This window comes from Molossus molossus, unplaced genomic scaffold (assembly GCF_014108415.1).
Source record: "Molossus molossus isolate mMolMol1 unplaced genomic scaffold, mMolMol1.p scaffold_m16_p_8, whole genome shotgun sequence".
Taxonomy (NCBI): Eukaryota; Metazoa; Chordata; class Mammalia; order Chiroptera; family Molossidae; genus Molossus; species Molossus molossus.
In genome coordinates this window covers 3,022,740-3,042,248 of record NW_023425402.1, presented here as the reverse complement: position 1 = coordinate 3,042,248, position 19,509 = coordinate 3,022,740, and the positions used below count along the sequence as shown (strand labels likewise).

General features: G+C 53.6%; 1 protein-coding gene across 1 annotated transcript in view; it reads left to right on the top strand.

Moving 5' to 3' along the window:
• The first annotated feature begins 543 nt into the window (after window positions 1-543).
• Window positions 544-19,509, top strand: part of TNXB (tenascin XB) — a 61,140-nt gene continuing 42,174 nt past the window's right edge. The window contains exons 1-6 of the mRNA XM_036248631.1: window positions 544-701; window positions 10,725-11,111; window positions 11,481-13,226; window positions 13,663-13,778; window positions 18,308-18,464; window positions 18,647-18,910. Coding sequence (XP_036104524.1) covers window positions 10,736-11,111; window positions 11,481-13,226; window positions 13,663-13,778; window positions 18,308-18,464; window positions 18,647-18,910 — 2,659 coding nt within the window. The 5' untranslated portion in view covers window positions 544-701; window positions 10,725-10,735. The remainder of the gene's footprint in view (window positions 702-10,724; window positions 11,112-11,480; window positions 13,227-13,662; window positions 13,779-18,307; window positions 18,465-18,646; window positions 18,911-19,509) is intronic.

The following is a 19,509-nucleotide window of genomic DNA, read 5'->3' as shown; positions in this document are numbered from 1 at the left end:
GGCCCTGCGAGGGAGAGGGATCTGGGCTTGGGAGGGAGGTTTCCTCTGGCCCTACAGCCCCGGGAGGGAATTGGTGCAGGACAGGGGCCGGCACCACAGAGAGCAGTGTGGCAGCTGGGAGGGTGGGAGGAGAGGGCTGGGGAGGAGGAGCTGGTCTGGCTGTGGGGAAGGGTGTTGATAGAGAGGAGAAAGCAGATCTGAGAACCGGAGCAACAGGTGGAGAAATGGGGGGGGGGGGTCAAGTTGGGCAAAATTAGTCCGAAGAAGAGTAAGAATGGGATGGGGAAGGACGCAAGAGGTAGGACCAGGGATGGAGGGGAGAGATGAGGTTACAGTAGGACTCCGATCCCAGACATGGGGGCTCGGGGGTGAGTCTGGAGGAGAGGAGGGGCAGGTGATGATTTGGGAGGGCCTGACAGGGCTGGGAGGGGCGGGTGGACCTGCCCTAGCTCCGCTCCCCTCCCTGACCTCATGCTGGTCCTCCCCTTCTCCTCCCCCTGCTCGCTGCAGCCTCCCTCCTCACTGTCGTTGGCTGCTGAGATAGACAGGCTGCAGCTCGGAGAGCCCCTGCTGCAGGGAACAAGTGAGGGACACCCAGGGAGCTCCGGGTGGCCACGGGGAGCCCACCCTGCCAGCCCCAAGGGCCCACCTCCCGAGGTTGGGGCAGAACAGGTGCAGAGACATCGCTGCACATTGCCCAGGTAAGGAACAGGCTCTGGGAGACTGAGGGAAGAGTTGGGAGCGGTGGGGGCTCAATCCTGTCCCTACCCCCCAGCACAGATTGGCAGGATTGCTCTTAGGAGACACCCCCGCCGAGCAGGGGCTTTCTGTTGGTGCAGAGGAAATAGGACCCTGCACTGGGGACTGGACTCCCTTGGGAGGGCACACTGGGAGGATGGTCAGTGCTTGGGTGGAGGGGTGAACCAGGTCAGAGGATGGCACCAGGGTGGAGGTGGTCATGGGGGAGGTGCTGGGAAAGCAAGGGCTGGCGACGCTGGTGGGACCCCAAGTGCTCTGGCTGGAGCAGCTGAGTCCAAGCTCAGGAAGTTGCCAGGAGAAGCTGCTTTGAGCATCCAGATGGGGACTGCCAGGTGACAGCATGTGGGTGCAGGGCCTGGAGGGTGGGGGGTCTTAGCTGTTAGGAAATGCTGGAATAGAGCGGCAGGGCTCCTCGGTGTGGGGCGGGCACCGAGCCTGCTGAGAGGATCCTCAAACTTGTTCTTGGCAAGTGCTCTGCACCCATGACTCACGGCTCAGGGGGGCTGGGATGACAGAGGCCTCCAGGGCACGGGCTCCTCTTCCATCCACCCCTTCCAGGCTCTCCCTGCTTCTGTCCATCCCAGCCTCCCCCACACGTGACACACCCCGGGTGGGGCGGGCAGGCCCCTTATCTTGCCTGGAAAGAATTTCGTGGCTTGGGACCAACTGGAAATGAACTGAAGGGAACTACTGGGAAGCAACTCGGAAACACCACAGCGGCCGCCTCTGTTCGCTTCCGTTCCACCCTCTTCCCGGACCAGCCTCCTCCCCTCTTTCCCACTTCAGCCTCCAAATTCCTGGGGCTCCAGCACCTCAGTTCCTACAACTTTCCTGCCCTTGAGTCCCAGTTACTCTGTACAGGACCAAAACCTGCCTTCCTGTCTCTACCCCTCCCGGGGTTGGAAATCCTGTCCCCTCGTGTTTCCATTCCCCTGGCTCAGTAGTGCCCCAGAGTGTGCCCCTGCCTGGCACCTCTTTGCCACCGAGTTCCAACCCAGTACCTGCACCCCCTCATCTCCCTCCCCCCTCCCTCCTGGAAGCCTCTGCCTTCACCCTCATGTGCAGGAGAGGCGGGCGAGAGGCATGGGACATCGCTCATGGGACATCGCTCATGGGACATCGCTCACGGAAGCCAGCCCCTCCCCACGCTTGGGGTTTACAGCCCCTGATGAGCGAAGTGTCAAAGTTGGCCCCAGCCTGAATACCGCAGGCTGAGTCACAGCTTGGGAAGATGCCCCCACCCCTGCCCTCCAGCCCAGGGGAGGGTGCCAAGAGGGTGAAGCCACGTCCCCTCCCCCCTGCAGAAAGGCGTCCCAGACACTGCAGTAGGGGCACAGAGAGGGGAAACAGGAGACACCCACGTTTCTTGTTTCCTCGTGCTGAGAAAGGGGGAGATTCTTCCAGGAGCTGGAAGCGGGGACTGGAGAGCAGTGTGCCTGGGCAGGAGGGGATTGGGAGGAGGCTCGGGGGTGTGGCCTGTGGGGGCCACTCTGCTCAGCCAGCCTCACTGCCGTGTCTTCTTGCTGCAGAGACTCCCCCTCCCCACTGCTCGGGGACTGGACAACTCCCCAGGCCTCAGCTAAGTTCTTTGACTCAGAGCTGCCCCTGAGCCCAGGGGAAATCAGCATTCTTAGGCATCACCCGTGACTGGGTGCAGGGGAACATGGAGGGCAGGTAGTGTGTGTGTACATGCACATCTGCAAAGATGCAGGCTTATTTGGGTGGATGTGTGCAAGCATATTATGCTTGTATTGGTGGATGAGTTCACACAAGTGTTTGTGTACCTGTATTTGTGTGTGCATGCACCCTGTGATTTACATGGCCTTAGACACAGGGTGACAGTACCCCAGCCTCATACCCAAGGCTACACTGTAAGCTGAGAGAACGGCTGTGAATCCCAAGGGAGGGCAGCTGTCCATATGCCAGGCCTCCCTGTCTGGGCTCTCTTGGGCAGGATGCCTGTCAGTGGGCAAACGCCTCGTCCCTGGTGTCCAGCTTCCTTTTCTCTTTTGTGGATTGGCAGCCGTGTGTGATGACCAGTAGCCTGAAAACCCCTTTTGTCAGACCCAGAGGAGAAGTGTAAGAGTAGGAAGCCAGGAAATGTGTGTGCGTGGGGTGGGGGCAGTCACTGCCCTTCTCCCTCAGTCAGCATTCCCCCGCGGCCCTCGCTGGCCTTTCTGGTCTAGAAGGGGCGCAGCCCACCCCTGTCCTAACCCTCATGCTGAGTGGAACTCGCGTGTTCACCACGGCCCCTCCAGGCTCACCCTGGGTGCCCCACCGTCTCCCCAGCCCTCTCCCTGCCCTTAGTACTTGCCTCAGCGAATTCCACAGATAAACACATCTAGGTAACCAGCACCTACATAAAGAAACAGGAGGGTCTCAGCACCCTGGAACCTCCCCACTGTGCCCCAAAGAGCAGCACACTTCTGACTTGGAACACTACAGTTTAGCATCGTCGCTCCTCAAACTTCACACTAATAGGATTTTCAGCTTATTCTCTTTCGTGTCCGGCTGCATTTGCCCAGCCCCACACTAGGGAGACTACCCATGTATCGCATTCAGCTTCAGGAGTCTCATCGTTTGTTCATCCACTGTGTGAATCAGCACTTCATTTAACCCAGTCTACTGATGTGAGCCGTTGGCTGCTCCCAGCGCACGGCCATCAGCGGCACACCTGCCGTGGCGGGCACGCTCCCAGGAGTGGGGCTGCCGGCTCAGGGCATTTGCATACAGCTGTGGTAGAGTCCCCGCTGTCTGTACCATCTGGCCCTCCCAGAGTCACACCTGGCCCCCTCTCTGCCCCAGGGGCTGTTTCTAACCAACCTCCAGTTCCAGACACTGTCCGTGGTCCTAGCCCTGACCTTGGTCCTGTCCTTGGTGTCAGCCCTGAAGCTAGTCCTGGATTTAAACTGAACTTTTCATTCAATCATATAGTCAAATATTTATTGAGCACAGATGCAAGAATATGGTAGCCAAGAAATAAACACCGGTGCCGTGTTGCCACCACAGACTTTTACAGGCTCGTGAGCAAGACTGAGAGTGGACAAGACAGTAGTAAAATAATCTCACAAATAAATATGTGATTACAAAATGTTATAAGTGCTACAAGTGAGAGTTGCATGGTGCTGTGATATCACAGGAGGGCATCTGACCTGGGCAGGAGAGCTTCCACGGGGAGCTGACGGGCTCAGCCCTGAAGGATGACGAGGTCAAGAGGAAAGGGCAGAGTAGGCCACGTAGAGGGAACCACATATACAAAAGCCTGGTGTCAGGAAGAATATGAGGGGCTTCCCGTGGGCCAGTGGGACTGGAACGGAGAGAGGGCGGCGAGTGATGTGGGAGGCGGCTGGAGAGGTCAGGAGGGGCCAGGTGGCGCAAGGTTGTCAGTGTTCAAAGAATTCGGAAAGGAGACACTGAAGAGTCTCTAGGGGAAGAGGGACTGTAGGGGGCAGAGTGGGAACAGCGGGGCCAGCTAGGAGGCCACTGCAGTTGTCAACCAGAGGTAGATGGGAGGTAGGACATCATGTTGGGAAGATGAAGGGAAATAAGCAAACTAGCCCTGGCCGGTTTGACTCAGAGGTTAGAGCATCGGCCCGTGGACTGGAGAGTCCCGGGTTCGTTTCCTGATAAGGGCATGTACCTCGGTTGCAGTTTGTCCCTGGCCCCGGTTGGGGTCATGTGGGTGGCAGCCACTCGATGTGTCTCTCTCATATCGATGTTTCTCTCTCTCTTCCTCCTTCTCTCCCTCCCACTCTATCTGAAGATAAATGAGGAGAGACAGAGAGAGAGAGAGAGAGAGAGAGAGAGAGAGAGAGAGAGAGAGAGGAGCAAACTAAAGAGATGTAGAAAATGTGGGCAGACGTGACGAGCATGATGGTGTTGACTGGGCTGCTAGGTTCTGGCTTGTAAAGCTGGGTGAATGGTGGGGCCACCAGCTGCAGTGGAGAACACTGAGGGGTTGGGGTGCAGGAGGGACGGCATGAGCTTCATTCCATACATTCTGAATTTGGGATACCCCCAGACGAGATGCCAAGTAAGTCATTGCATACATTGCTCAGAGTTAGGGGGAGATGACTAGGCTAGTTTCAAAAATTAGAGTATATGTTGGAAGTCAGAGCCATGGGTCTGGATGAAGGCACCTTGGTGGGTGACAAGCAGTAGGTCTCAACTCGGGCTGCACATGGCACTCACCTGGGTCACGTTTAAAGACTGCTGAGGCCCTGGCCGGTTTGGCTCAGCGGTTGGAGTGTCAGCCTGCAGACCAGAGAGTCCCGGGTTCAGTTCCCACTAGGGGCACGTACCAAAATAAAAAAACAGACCGCTGAGTAAAAGTCAGTGCCTCCATCATTCTTGCCACATCTCAAGTGTTCAAGCCACAGATTTCTCCTGGCTACCATATCAACAGCACAGATAGAGAATGTTTTAAAATGGAAGATGTGGTCAACACTGTTTAGTGATTTTGAGAGAGATCCACTAACATGAGAACAAATGCCTCCTAGATTTTGTGACACCGAGATCATGGGGAGACGTTGGGGAGGGCTGTGTGATGGGTCGGAAGGAGGTGGAGAAGCCAGATGAGAGTGGTCTGGGGCATGCATGAGATATGGGTAACAGACAGCTAGCACAGCGAAGTCCTTCGACAACTGTGGCCATGAAGTAGGGGACAGAGATATGTGGTGGCTAGAGGGAGTATGACATTGGGGAAGGTGTATTGTTCTAGTTTAAGGTGCAACTTTCATACAGTGAAAAGCACAAAGTTTAAGTATGTAGCTCAATTAAGTTTCAATATGTATACATCGTTTCACCACCACCCAGGTCAAGGTGCAAAACATTTCCGAATTCCCCCTTGGGACTCTTTCTAGTCAATACTATCCCTGAAAGGAATCCTATTCCATCTTCTAAAAGCAATGATTTGCTCTTAGAACCTCATATAAATAACATCATTTAAAATTGTGTGGCCCTGGCCGGTCTAGCTTAGCAGACCAAGGAGTCGTGGGTTTGATTCCAGCCAAGGGCACGTACCTCAGTTGCGGTTCATCCCTGGCCTGGTTAGGGTCGTGTGGGAGGCAACCAATCCATGTGTCTCTCTCACATCGATGTTTTTCTCTCTCTCCCTCCCCACCACTCTATCTGAAGATAAAATGGAAAAATATCCTCAGGTGAGGATTTAACAAATAATAACAAGTGTGTGTGTGTGTGTGTGTTGTAGTTTCTTTTGCTCAGCACTATGTGTGTGAAATTTTTTTCATGTCTCAGTAACAGAGGGTACTTTTCATTGCTGTATAATATGCTGTTGTATGACAAGGCCCCGATATATGTCTCCGTTGTTCTGTTAATGGACACTTGAGCTGTTTCCAGTTTGGGCTAATATGAATACATCTCATGAATATTCTTGTACATGTGTTTTGGAGGATATGTGCAGTCATTTCTATTGGATATTTACCAAGAAGTAGAACTGCCAGGTCATAGGCCATGTGCTTTGAGAGATACTGCCAGTTTTCCCAAAGTGCTTGCTCTAATTTTTTTTTTTAATCCTCACCCGAGGACATTTTTTCATATTTTGTTTAGATAGAGTGGGAGGGAGGGAGAGAGAGAAACATTGACGTAAAAGGGACACATCGAGTGGCTGCCACCTGGACAACCCAACCAGGGCCGGGGACAAACTGCAACCGAGGTACATGCCCTTAGCGGGAACTGAACCCGGGTCTCTCTGGACCGCAGGACGATGCCCTAACCACTGAGCCAAACCGGCCAGGGCAGTGCTTGCTCTAATTTATGCTCCCTTTTGCCATAGACGAGAGTTCCAGTTGCTTCACACACTTGCCAGTATCGAGCAACGGCAGTTCCTCTGACTGTAGCCATCCTGCTGGATACCCAGTGGATCTCACTGTGGTTTTAATTTGCATTTCTCTGATTGGCAGTGATGCTATACACCTTTTCATGTTTACTGGCTCTCTGGATATGTTGTACTCTTATCTGGAGTACCTGTTTATGTCTTTTGCCAATTTAAAAACTGGGTTGCCTTCCTTTTATTTGTTGTCTTTGTCTTGGAGGTATTTATTTTAGATTTTAACCCCCCTTCTCTATTTTTTTCCTGACATATCACTTACAGTTGAGCCTTGAACAATGGGGGGTTAGGGGTGCCGAGAGCCTACTTAATTGAAAATCCAAGTATAACCATAGTTGTCCCTCTGCATACTAGAGTTTCTAACCACTAGCTGACCCTTGAACAGTGTGGAGTTGAGCTGTGTGGGTCAACTGAAAAAATCCGCGTGTACGTGAACCCGTACAGTTCAGCCTTGCTTCACTCCAGGATCAATAGTATTTTCTCCCAGTCTGAGGCTCACCTTCTTATTCTCTTAGTGGTGTCTTCTGATGTCCAGAAGTTATCAGTTTTAGTGTGGTCCAATGTATCATCCTCGTGGGGGGTTTTGTATGTTTCTGTTGTTGTTAATCCTCACCCAAGGATATTTTTCCATTGATTTTTAGAGAGAGTTGAAGGGAGGGAGGGGGATGAGGGAGAGAGAGAGAGAGAAACATTGATGTGAAAGAGACATATCGATTGGTTGGTTCTCACACGCACCACGCCCAGGGCCTGGGATGGAACCTGCAACACAGGTACATGCTGACCAGCGTGGGAATCAAACCTGTGTCCCTTCAGTGCGTAAGCCAGTGCTGCAACCAATGAGCACACTGGCCAGGGCTCAATCTCAGTTTTTTTATGGTTAAGTTTTGTATGAAATCTTTTTTTCCCTCACCAGAGGACATTTTTCCATTCTTTGTTCAGATAGTGTGGGAGGGAGAGAGAGAAAGAAACATTAATGTGAAAGGAACACATAGAGTGGCTGCCACCCGCATGACCAACCAGGGCCGGGGACAAACTGCAACTGAGGTACGCGCCCCTAGCGGTAACCAAACCCAGGTCTCTCTGGACCGCAGGCTGACGCTCTAACTGCTGAGCCAAACCGGCCAGGGCTGTGTGAAATATTTTATGGTTAAATTTTGTGTGGTTAGGTTTTAAGAAATCTTTGCTTACTCCAAGGTCATAAATATATTCTCTTATATTTACTTCTATAAAAGATTGTTCTAGCCCAGCTGGTGTGGCTCAGTGGTTGAGCATAGACCCACGCACCAAGAGGTCACTGGTTCAATTCCCAGTCAGGGCGCATGCCCAGGTCGTTGGTCAAATCCCCAGTGGGGGGCATGCAGGAGGCGGCCAGTTGATGTTCTCACTCATTGATGTTTCTATCTCTCTCTCTCCCTCTACCTTGCTCTCTAAAAATCAATAAAGGAAAAAAAGAAAAAGGAGACCACTTCCAAAAAATATATATTGTTCTGAAAGTTATTGTTTTACCTTTTACAATTAGGTCCATTAGATTAATTTCAAATTAATTTGTGTGTGCGAAATAAGGTAGAGATGGGTGTTTTTTCCATATGGATTTTCAGTTGGCCAAGCACCATTTATCAAAAAGATCCTCTGTTCCCTCTTAATTGTAGTGACATCTTTGTCATTAATTGGGTGACCACATATGTTGTGGATCTATTTCCAGACCCTATTCTGTTCTGTCTGTCCTTGCACCTTTATTTATTTAAATTATTTTTATTAATTTATTTTTGTTACAGATGTTTTTCCTTTTTCCCCCATTGACACCCTCCTCCCCATCTTTACCTCCCCACCCCATCCCCAGCTTTGTTGTCTATGTCCATCAGTTATGCATATATGCATATATGTTCTGTAGTTTATCTCTCCTCCACCCCCATTCCTCTTATGAGGTTTGTCAGTCTGTACCCCACCTCTATGATTCTGGGTCTGTTTTGTCCATTAGTTTGATGTGTTCATTATATTCCAAAAATAAGTGAGATTATGTGATATTTGTCTTTCTCTGTTTGACTTGTTGCGCTTAGCATAATACTCTCCAGGTCCTTCCATGTCATCTCAAAGGATAAGAGATCTTTTTTTCTTACAGCTGCATAGTACTCCATTGTGTACATGTACCACAGCTTTTTTATCCACTTATCTACTGATGGACACTTGGGCTGTTTCCAGATCTTAGCTATTGTAGATAGTGCTGCTATGAACATGGGGGTACATATATTCTTTCTGATTGGTGTTTCAGGCTTCTTGGGGTATATTCCTAGAAGTGGGATCAGCGGGTCAAATGGCAGTTCAATTTTGAATTTTTTGAGGAAACACCATATTGTTTTCCATAGTGGCTGCACCAGTCTGCATTCCAACCAGCAGTGTACTAGAGTCTCTTTTCTCCACACCCTCGCCAACACTTGTTGTTTGATAATTTGTTGATGGCAGCCATTCTGACAGGTGTGAGGTGATACCTCAAGGTTGTTTTAATTTGCATCTCTCTGATGATTAGTGATGCTGAGCATTTTTTCATATGTCCTGTTTGGAGAGGTGTCTATTTAGGTCCTCTGCCCATTTTTTAATTGGGTTCTTTGTCTTCCTTTTGTTGAGTTGTATGAGCACTCTATATATTTTGGAAATTAACCCCTTAGCTAATGTATCATTGGCAATGATGTTCTCCCATATAGTGGGTTCCCTTTCCATTTTGATGGTTGTTTCTTTTGCTGTGCAGAAGCTTTTTAGTTTGATGTAGTCCCATGTGTTCATTTTTTCTTTGGTTTCTCTTGCCTTAGGTGTTGTATCTGTCCTTGCACCTTTATTATGGGTTTTGATACTTTGTAATGTTAGTCCTGAGGAAAAGGGCTTTTTATTTTATTTTATTTTTTAATTGATATTAGAGAGAGAGGAAGGGAGAGGGAGAGAAAGAAACATCGATGAGTGAGAACATTGAGTGGCCGCTCCCTACATGCCCCCACTGGGGATTGGGCCCACAACCTGAGCATGCGCCCTGACCAGGAATCAAACTGGTGACCTCTTGGTGCATGGGTCTATGCTCAATCACTGAGCCGCACTGGCTGGGCAAAAAGGGCTCTTTAAAATTGAGAGATATTTGAGCTCATGTAAAAGCCTGTGGGCCCTGGGTGGTTTGGTTAGGCAGTTATAGCATTGGCTTGGGGGCCAAAGAGTCTCGGGTTCCATTCCGGTCAAGGGCACATACCTCGGTTGCAGTTCAGTCCCCAGCCCTGGTCGGGTCATGCAGGAGGCATCCAATCGATGTGTCTCTCTCACATCGATGTTTTTTTTTCTCTCTCTCTCTCCCTCCCTCCCACTCTATCTGAAGATAAAATAGAAAAATATCCTCAGATGAGGATTTTAAAAATCCTATGGAAGGATCTAGTTGAGAGTGAGAGATTGAATAAAAAAGAGAGAGGACCATTTACACCTGAAGTTTCCTGAGAAGACAGAAGGGGCTGGGATCCAGGTGCTTGTTTAAAGACTGGTCTTAGATGCTCACCCACTAATCCATTCAGTGTGAACGTGTTGGACAGCTCCTGTGTGCAGGCTCAGGTCCGCAGCCCTGCACTTCTCACGGAGTTCCCATTCTGGTAGTGGGAGAAAGAGAACAAACCAGGGCCCGCACAGACAGATGATTCAGGCAGCGAGCATGGTGGGATATTGCGGTAGTCATGGAAGACAGCTCCACTGGGCAGCAAGGAGGCCCCCAGGTGTCAGTGACATACGAGTTACAATCTGTACAAGCAGGAGCCCACCTTTCAGAGCTGAGTGAAGAGCATCCCAGACAGAGGGAGCAGACAGTGTGGCCCTCCGGCTAGTGCAAGCTTGTGGTGTCTATGGAACAAAGGACCGGTGTGGGTGGAATAGTGAAAAGAGATGGGGAGCCAGGTAACCAAATGACAGCAGAAAGTGAGTTGGAGACCAAATCTCTCCAAGGAGGGTATTCCTTAGGGTTCGGTTAAATGTGGATTTTTACATGCATGTGAGTTGGGTAGATTGGTTGTGGGTGGTGGGACTGTTGCTAATGTGTGTATTGGGGGACATCTTGTCTTTGTGAAACTGCTCTCACACTTGCCCTCTCTTCCTGCAGCCTCCTGAGCGATGCCAGCCCAATGCGCCCTGACCTCTAGCCTGGCCCTCCTACTGCTGCTGGGCACAGTCAGAGCAGGCCCTTTCTCTTCACGCCCCAATATAACACTCCTAGCCCCTCGGCCCCCTCCTCAGCCAGGGGGGAACCCCTCTTCTCAGCTTTACGAGCACACCGTAGAAGGAGGGGAAAAGCAGGTCGTGTTCACCCATCGCATTAACCTGCCCCCTTCAGCTGGCTGTGGATGTCCCCCTGGCACTGAGCCCCCTGCCCCCACTTCAGAGGTGCAGGCCTTGAGGGTCCGGCTAGAGATCCTGGAGGAGCTGGTGAAGGGGCTTAAGGAACAGTGCACTGCGGGATGCTGTCCTGCTGCTGCCCAGGCTGGCACAGGTGAGCAGGTGACCGCAGGAGGGGGCACAGAAAAAGAGGCAGGTGGAGAAGTTGGGTGGGTATCGCCAGTCTGTAAAGGACCTGGGTATGAATTAGAAAAAGGCACCCTTCCTCACCCTTGGGGGTGGTGAGTGCAGCCCAGGGCACAGCTGGGAGACAGGAGCCATCTGGCTGGATGTCAGCTCTCCCCCTCCCTCCAGTACCTGCTAGGGCCCTGGAAGGCCACCTGGACTGACCAGAAGCAGCTGGAAGCTAAGATGGCTTTTTGAAATGAGGCTGGCCCTGCCGGAGGGGACGCCTCAGGGGAGTACTGTATGGGCTCAACCTCTCCTCGGAGAGACTGAGGTCCTGCTCTTGCTCTTACTCCAGGCCAGACAGACGTTCGCAGCCTCTGCAGTCTTCATGGCATGTTTGACTTGAGCCGCTGTGCCTGCTCCTGTGAGCCAGGCTGGGGTGGGCCCACCTGCTCCGACCCTGCAGAAGGGGTGTCCCCTTCCTCCCCGCCGTCTGCTGCTTCCGGGTCCTGCCCAGATGACTGCAACGATCAGGGGCGCTGTGTCCGTGGTCGCTGCGTGTGCTTCCCCGGCTACTCCGGCCCCAGCTGTGGCTGGCCCTCCTGCCCCGGGGACTGCCACGGCCGCGGGCGCTGCGTGCAAGGCAGGTGTGTGTGCCGACAGGGCTTCTCTGGCCATGACTGCAGCCTGCGCTCCTGCCCTCGAGGCTGCAGCCAGCGGGGGCGCTGCGAAAATGGGCGCTGCGTGTGCAACCCTGGCTACACTGGCGAGGACTGTGCGGTGAGGGGCTGTCCCCAGAGCTGCAGCCAGAAGGGACGCTGTGAGGATGGGCGCTGCGTCTGTGACCCTGGCTATGCTGGCGAAGACTGCAGCTCGCGGACCTGCCCTTGGGACTGTGGCGAAGGTGGGCGCTGCGTGGACGGCCGCTGCGTGTGCTGGTCCGGGTACGCGGGAGAGGACTGCAGCACGCGGACGTGCCCGCGGGACTGCGGGGGCCGCGGGCGCTGCGAGGACGGCGAATGCATCTGCGACGCGGGCTACAGCGGGGACGATTGCAGTGTGCGCAGCTGCCCGGGAGACTGCAACCAAAGGGGCCGCTGCGAGGATGGCCATTGCGTGTGCTGGCCCGGGTACACGGGGCCCGACTGCGGCGCACGCGCCTGCCCCCGTGACTGTCGAGGGCGCGGGCGCTGTGAAAATGGAGTGTGCGTGTGCAACGCAGGCTACAGCGGCGAGGACTGCGGCGTGCGCAGGTGTCCTGGGGACTGTCGCGGCCGGGGTCGTTGTGAGAGTGGACGCTGCGTGTGCTGGCCCGGGTATACAGGCCGGGACTGCGGCGTGCGCGCCTGCCCTGGCGACTGTCGCGGGCGCGGGCGCTGCGTGGACGGCCGCTGCGTGTGCAGCCCGGGCTTCATGGGCGAGGACTGCGGGAGCCGTCGGTGCCCCGGGGACTGCCGTGGTCGCGGCCGCTGCGAGGACGGCGTGTGCGCGTGTGACCCCGGCTACCAGGGAGAGGACTGCAGTGCACGCAGCTGCCCCGGAGGTTGCCGAGGTCGAGGCCAGTGCCTAGACGGACACTGCATGTGTGACGACGGCTACTCGGGCGACGACTGCGGCGTGAGGCGATGCCCGCGTGACTGTAGCCAACGTGGCGTGTGCCAGGATGGTGTGTGCACCTGTTGGGAGGGCTACGCGGGAGAGGACTGCAGCCTCCGTACCTGCCCCTCCAACTGCCACGGGCGGGGCCGCTGTGAGGATGGGCGCTGCGTGTGCGACTCTGGTTACACCGGACCGTCCTGCTCCACCCGCACCTGCCTGGCCGACTGCCGGGGCCGTGGGCGCTGTGTGCAGGGAGTGTGCGTGTGCCACGCGGGCTACAGCGGCGAGGACTGTGGGCAGGAAGAGCCTCCCACCAGCGCTTGCCCTGGGGGCTGTGGGCCCCGTGAACTGTGCCGCGCTGGCCAATGTGTATGCGTCGAGGGCTTCCGAGGCCCTGACTGCGCAGTCCAGACATGCCCCGGGGACTGCCGAGGCCGGGGAGAGTGTCGTGAGGGCAGCTGCGTCTGCCAGGAGGGCTATGCCGGGGAGGACTGCGGGGAAGGTGAGGCTGCCGCTTCCAGTGTGTCCCGTCAGGGACTGGGGGTCTGAGCCAGTGGGAAGGCCGGCCTGAGGCCTAGGAGCCCAGGGAGCTGGAGGAAGAAGAGGGAGGTCACATATGGGGAGAGTGGGCAGTTGGAGGAGCTGGGAGCCAGTGTCCGCCAGGGGCAGCTGAACCATGGGTGTATGCCTGCAGGCAGAACCTGCTTCCACATATCTGATGAGCAGGTTGCGGGCCCCTTTGGTTGCTTTTAGGGAGATTCTGAGTTCCTGGAGCTGGACGAAGCTGAAGGAAATCCAGGGTCTTTCCTGGCCTCTGCTAGCTTTGCCCCACCCTCAGAGAGAAGTGTGAATGGAGACTGATGTCTTAGTGTGGCCTGAGCAGGTCAGCCTGTGACGGTGGGGGTCACCAGCTTTCTATACCCCCTTCTCCTTGGCAGAGGTTCCAGCCATTAAGGGCATGAGGATGAATCTCCTGGAGGAGACGACAGTTCGGACACAGTGGACCCAGGCTCCCAGCCCTGTGGATGCCTATGAAATTCAGTTCATCCCCACAGTGAGTGCCACCCTCCAGGAGGGACTGAGGGCAGGACTGGGGGAAGGGGTGCTCACCTCATGCAGGACAGCCCAGGTAATCAGTGGTTGAGTTCAGATGTCCGGGTTCCTGAAGCGGCTGTAAAGTCTTTCTTGTCCTGCCCCACATGGGGCACAGAAGGCCTTTGCAGCATCTCCCGAAAGCACTGGCCCACTGCTGCTGGAATACCTCTGGTGACAGTGAGCTCAGTACTCTCTGAGGCTGTCCAGTCAGTTGGTCATCACTGTTAGTTCATTTTGTTGTTGCTGAGTTCAAATCTACTCCATTATAATGTCCATCCAGTGGTCCCAGCTGGGCCTCCACCAGCAAACAGGGAACTTGTTTGCTTGCCCTGCACCCTACACTACAGGCTCCCAGGGGTTGGAGGACATCAGCCATTGCATCACACTCATTCTCAGGGGCAAACCCACCGCTTCCTCCACCCCTTTCCCCTAGGACTTTGGTCTTGGAATCTTCATGTCCGGAGTTTCCTCTTCTAGTGCCTCCTGCTTTTTGCATTTGTTCCCAAAACATGAGCACAGAGAAGAGCCCAGTCCACTGGCGGGCTGGAGACACTGGCACTTTTCTCAAAGTTGACGTGTATCACTTGTGGTCACACAAACTATCAGCTGTTTTGATCACATTGTTTTTTAGAATAACTTTTTGCTATAAAATGTATATAGGTTTAGTATAGGAACTTTAGAAAATGTAGATACATAAGGAAGAAAGAAGGGAGGAAAAAAGACAGCATTGAACTAGAGACACTATTTTAGCCTAAATAATAAGGCTTGGCAGGAGGCTCTGCTCAATGTTATCTTTTTTGATTTGGACCAAGTGTCTAGGTTGTTGCAATGATCTTGAGTCTGTAAAGTGTTCTCCCGCCTCTATGTCATCAGTGCATTGCAAAGCATCCTTTCTGTCTCCTTCCAATTCACTGTTAAAACATTGGGGGAGGGGGCACCCTAAGGACAAAGCCATGTGGCCTCTCATCAGAGACCTCCCTTCATACAGATGGGGTTTTTATGATGTGTTTGCTCTCCTAGCCCCAAATCATCTGACATTTCTACTGTCCAACTCATGTGTTCCTGCATCCCACAAATGTCACTGTGGGTAAGCCATGGCACCCTCTTCCCTGCCCAGCCAAGACTCTGGAAACATAAATAACTCCCGGGGCCTAAACCCTAGGAAGGCTCTGGGACAGAAGGGGCAGCTCAGAGGTACTGGCTGTCATCCCTACCCCAACTGGCCTGTTTATTCTTACCATGCCCCAAGCCTCACCCTGCCACATTCTGCCTCTCCTCACCCCAGGTAGAAGCAGAGGTAGAAGTCCTATGCTGTCCAACCAGGATAGCTGGGATGTGTTTTCTTCTGTTTTAAAAAATGTTTTTACTTGATATAAAAATAATTTAATCACAAGACAAGAATTTGGCAACTAGGGAAAAAAACAAATAACTCTTGGCTGCTTCACACTAAAATAAGCACTGTTAACATTTTAAAGTGTTTCTCCTACTCTCTTCTCTGTGTGTATTATTTACATAGTTCTAATCTTGAGAGGGTGGGACTTTTAAAAGGAACTTTCCAAAGAAACTTGAGGGAAAGTGAAATTAAAATAAACACTTGAGATGGAAGGGGTTGCAGGGCAGCACCGTCTCCTGCTTTTAGTAAATACAAGCCCACCCTTGGGTGTTCTCAAGAGGTGAGGCTTTGCAGCTGAAGCCCTGGGCTCCCTCCCTCTCCATGGGGCTGGTGGCTTCGCTGGCCTGAGCCTGGCTTGGCCATGCTGTCAGCTCATGTGCTCTGTTCTGGGTGTGGGCGTCTGTCACATTCTGGGTTCTCTCTGAGCCCCGGTTTAAAGAATGCTCCTATAAAATGGGCCCCACCAGTTTGGCTCAGCGGTTGGAGCGTTGGCCTGCCGTACAGAGAGACCCGGGTTCGGTTCCCGCTAAGGGCCCGTACCTCGGTTGCAGTTTGTCCCGGCCCTGGTTGGTCGTGCGGGTGGCAACCACTCGATGTGTCCCTTTCACATCGATGTTTCTCTCTCTCTCTCTCTTCCTCTCTCTCCCTCCCGCTCTGTCTGAACAACAAAAAAATAAAATAAAATAAAATAAAATAAAATAAAATGGGCCCCAGACACACCTATTGGATTCTCCATTCGCCTGTGCTACTGCCCTCAGACCATACTTCCTGCACTTTCTGTGGCCCTGGAGTTGTGCCTCTTGCCTTGGCCAGTGCTCTCTGTCCACTTCTCTTGGCACAGAATATATTCAGTAGTTGGCTGTCTCTGGCCACTGCCATCTTCCTAGAAGCCTGCCTGTCTCTACCTTCTCTGGAAACACTTCTCTCTCAGAAGTCAGACTCTGCTATTCCTGGCCAAGGGACACACCTAACTATTGGAATGATTTTCAGAATACCGGAGAGGAACAGTCCTCTCTGCATACGTGGCATTGTTACTCTGACTTAGTGGTTCTCAAACCGCTGGATCGGCAGCATTAGCATCACCTGGGAGCTTGTTAGATATGCAAATTGTTGGACTCAGCTGCCAGATCTGACTCAGAAGCTCTGGGGGTGGAGCCCAGTAACCTGCATTGCAACAAGCCCTCCAGGTCATTTTGATGCACCCCAAGCCTGAGGACCACTAACTTAAGGAATGTTGCTATTTTGCAAAATCCTGGCTCCTCTATGAATGTGAGAAAAACCATGAGGAAACCAAGGGAGGTGACCCCTGAACAGAAAGAGGTCCGGGTACTCTTTGTCTGGGTGTGTTCTGCAGCCTGGAGACAGGGGCTATGCCAAGTTTTCACTGCGACACAAGACCTTGCAGCCTGAGAAGAGTTTGCGTCTGAGTCTGGTCTGAAGAGGCGGACGAGGGTGACATAAACTCAGGGGCCAGCCAAGGTGGAGCCCCAACCTGGGGCCACAAGGCTGATTTTGAGAATAGATAAGGTTAGAAATTAGCAAGAACAATAAGTGAAGCAGCCAAGCTTTACTAAGGGGCAAAGCCAGCTGCCAGCGTCTGGCTGGAGAGCCTGCCTCAGACCAGCCACCTGTGCTGACTGTGGGGCTGTCAGGGAACTGTTCCGAAGTGGATCTCCGGAGGGACTAAGAGGTGTCTAAAAGGTTCATGTAGATGATCTAAAAGGAGAAGGAGACCTTGGGATGGGCTTGTCTTGCTGAAAGTACCAGACATCACAGACATCATCAGGGAGCACAAGGTGTGTGTGTATGGTGGTGTTGGTGGTGGGTTGGGGGACTAAAGGGTGACAGAGTTGAGTCATAGGAAGGATGAGGACTTCACAGGTCTTGAGTTGAGGTCAACCCCAGGCCTCCTAGGCTGGGGTATCCTAGGGCAGGGTGAGTAGGAGAGGAATGGGGGTCCTATGTGCCCAGGACACCTTTTCAGCCAAGAAAACTCTGACAAAGCTTTATTCACCCTGAACCCAGAAATCTCCACGTGGCCTCTCATCTGGTTTTATACTTGGGTATTTTACTATGCTGATTTCCCCACCAATCCTCTGGTTTAGGAGAGTCCCTCTGGAAACGTCCAGTCCTGCTTGGCTGAATGGAGGTGTCCCCATCGCGGCCAACATAGCTCAGCAGAACAGAGCGTCCTTATTAGCAGCCCTAGCTGGACAGCCAGTGAGATGGGGCTGCTGGACGGCTCACAGGCGTCCAGCTCCTTCTGCGCCCCGTGGCTGGCACTCCAGCACACCCTGTCTGGAGCAGGGGCCAGCTCTCCTGTGGGGTCACCGCAGATCATCACAAGACCTCAGATGTACACCGGGAGGAGGGTTGTTTTCTACATGCATGTACTATGTGTAGAGATTTGGGTAGGGCTCCACTGAAACTTGAGGCGTAGCCATACATTTAGCTTCTAGAGCATGAGCTATCTGAGGACAGGGACCATATCTTTTATTTTTGTGTCTCAATGCCCAGCATGATGCAGGTACGAAACTGGGAAGCATATTTGTGGAACTCTGAGCAGGTGGGCTTTGTTCTTGAGGAGACAAGAAAAGTGCCTGAAGGGAAATGTCAAGACAGGGGTTACACTCAGATTGCACAGGAGGGGCAGGTGTCTGTGGGGAGATGCAGATGCTTTAGGGAGGAAGTGAGACTTGAAGTAGCATCCCTCATGTCCTTATCTGTCTTAGCAGGAGTGAGTTTAGGAGAAGCCTGCCCTGCTCAGGGCTTCAGGGGAAGCCAGAGTCCTGTGTGCTGGATAGAATTCTGGCAGACAGCTGATGAACAGGCTAAGGGAGTGCCCAAGAGAGGGGTCTCTGAGGTCACACTGCCTGGGATTCTGTGAGTTCATATCCATGCATTGCCTTAAACAGTAGCTGGCATGGAGAAAGTGCCCTAGGCGTGTTTGCTGTCCATGCTCCCCAGATGTACAGGGCCAAGTTCTGCACAGTCCCAGGTTGATACCACTTGCAGTTGGATGCAGGGGTGACAGGGGGGTTGAGTGGCAGGAGCAGAGTGCCAGCCTGACCTGCCTGGTGCTCTCTTTCTTGCAGACAGAGGGAGTGAGCCCCCCGTTCACAGCACGGGTGCCCAGCTCTGCCTCAGCCTATGACCAGAGAGGACTGGCCCCCGGTCAGGAGTACCAGGTCACTGTCCGTGCCCTTCGAGGGACCAACTGGGGCCCTCCTGCCTCCAAGACCATCACCACCAGTGAGAGCAGGAGCTGTGGGGCGGGGTCCTGAGTGGAGACCTGGATATGAGAGGAGTAACCAGGACTCTGCCCTCCAGGAGGGCAGAGGGGAGGGTTTGGGTGGGGTGAGACTCTCAGAAGGAAAGCTGGTGACTGAAGAACCAGACTCCCACCTGACCCCTCCTCTCTCTGACTTGGCTAGTGATCGACGGCCCCCAGGACCTCCGTGTGGTGGCCGTGACTCCAACCACGCTGGAGCTGGGCTGGCTGCGCCCCCAGGCCGAGGTGGACCGATTCGTGGTGTCCTATGTCAGTGCTGGCAACCAAAGGGTGCGGCTGGAAGTGCCCGCTGCAGCGGACCGGGCACTGCTGACTGACCTGATGCCAGGAGTGGAATATGTGGTGGCTGTCACTGCGGAGCGGGGCCGGGCAGTGAGCCACCCGGCTTCCGTCAGGGCCAATACAGGTACAGCTGGCCAGGGCTAGGGAAGTGCCCGGTTTCTGAGTGGAGAAGCCCCTTCCTTGGGAGCCCTCTTGAGGCTCACGGGCTCCTCCAGACGCACTTGGCAGGGTGTGTGGCAGTCCCAAAGCACCTGCTGGAGGCTTGCTCTGTGCCCAGGGTCCAGGGACACAGCTCTCGGGTCGATAGGAAGGCTGTGGGCCGGAGTCTGGGAGAAGCTGCCATGAAGAGAGCCGTGAATAGTAGATGGTGGCCACTCACCGAGCTGGGGACTGCCCTCCAGCTGCCCGCGGTCAGATACTGTTGGGACCAGAATTAGGCCGACTGGAGACTGGCACTCCTGTTGACTTCAGAATTGGGGTTTGGGGAGTTAGGTCTCATGGTAGTCATTTCCCACTAATCTCAAGGTCTCTTAACAGGTGCCTGGATCTTTCTTTCCTTTCCCGGAGGCAGGGGGACCCTGCCTTGCTGAGGCTCATTCTCTCCTCCCGCTCCCCTTCTCTCCTGCAGACACAGGGCGGCCGGCTTCTCTCTTCTTTCCAGGGCACCAACTGTGGCGGGCTTGGAGGGCGAGCGGGGAGGGCTCCTGGGACACTGTTCCTTTC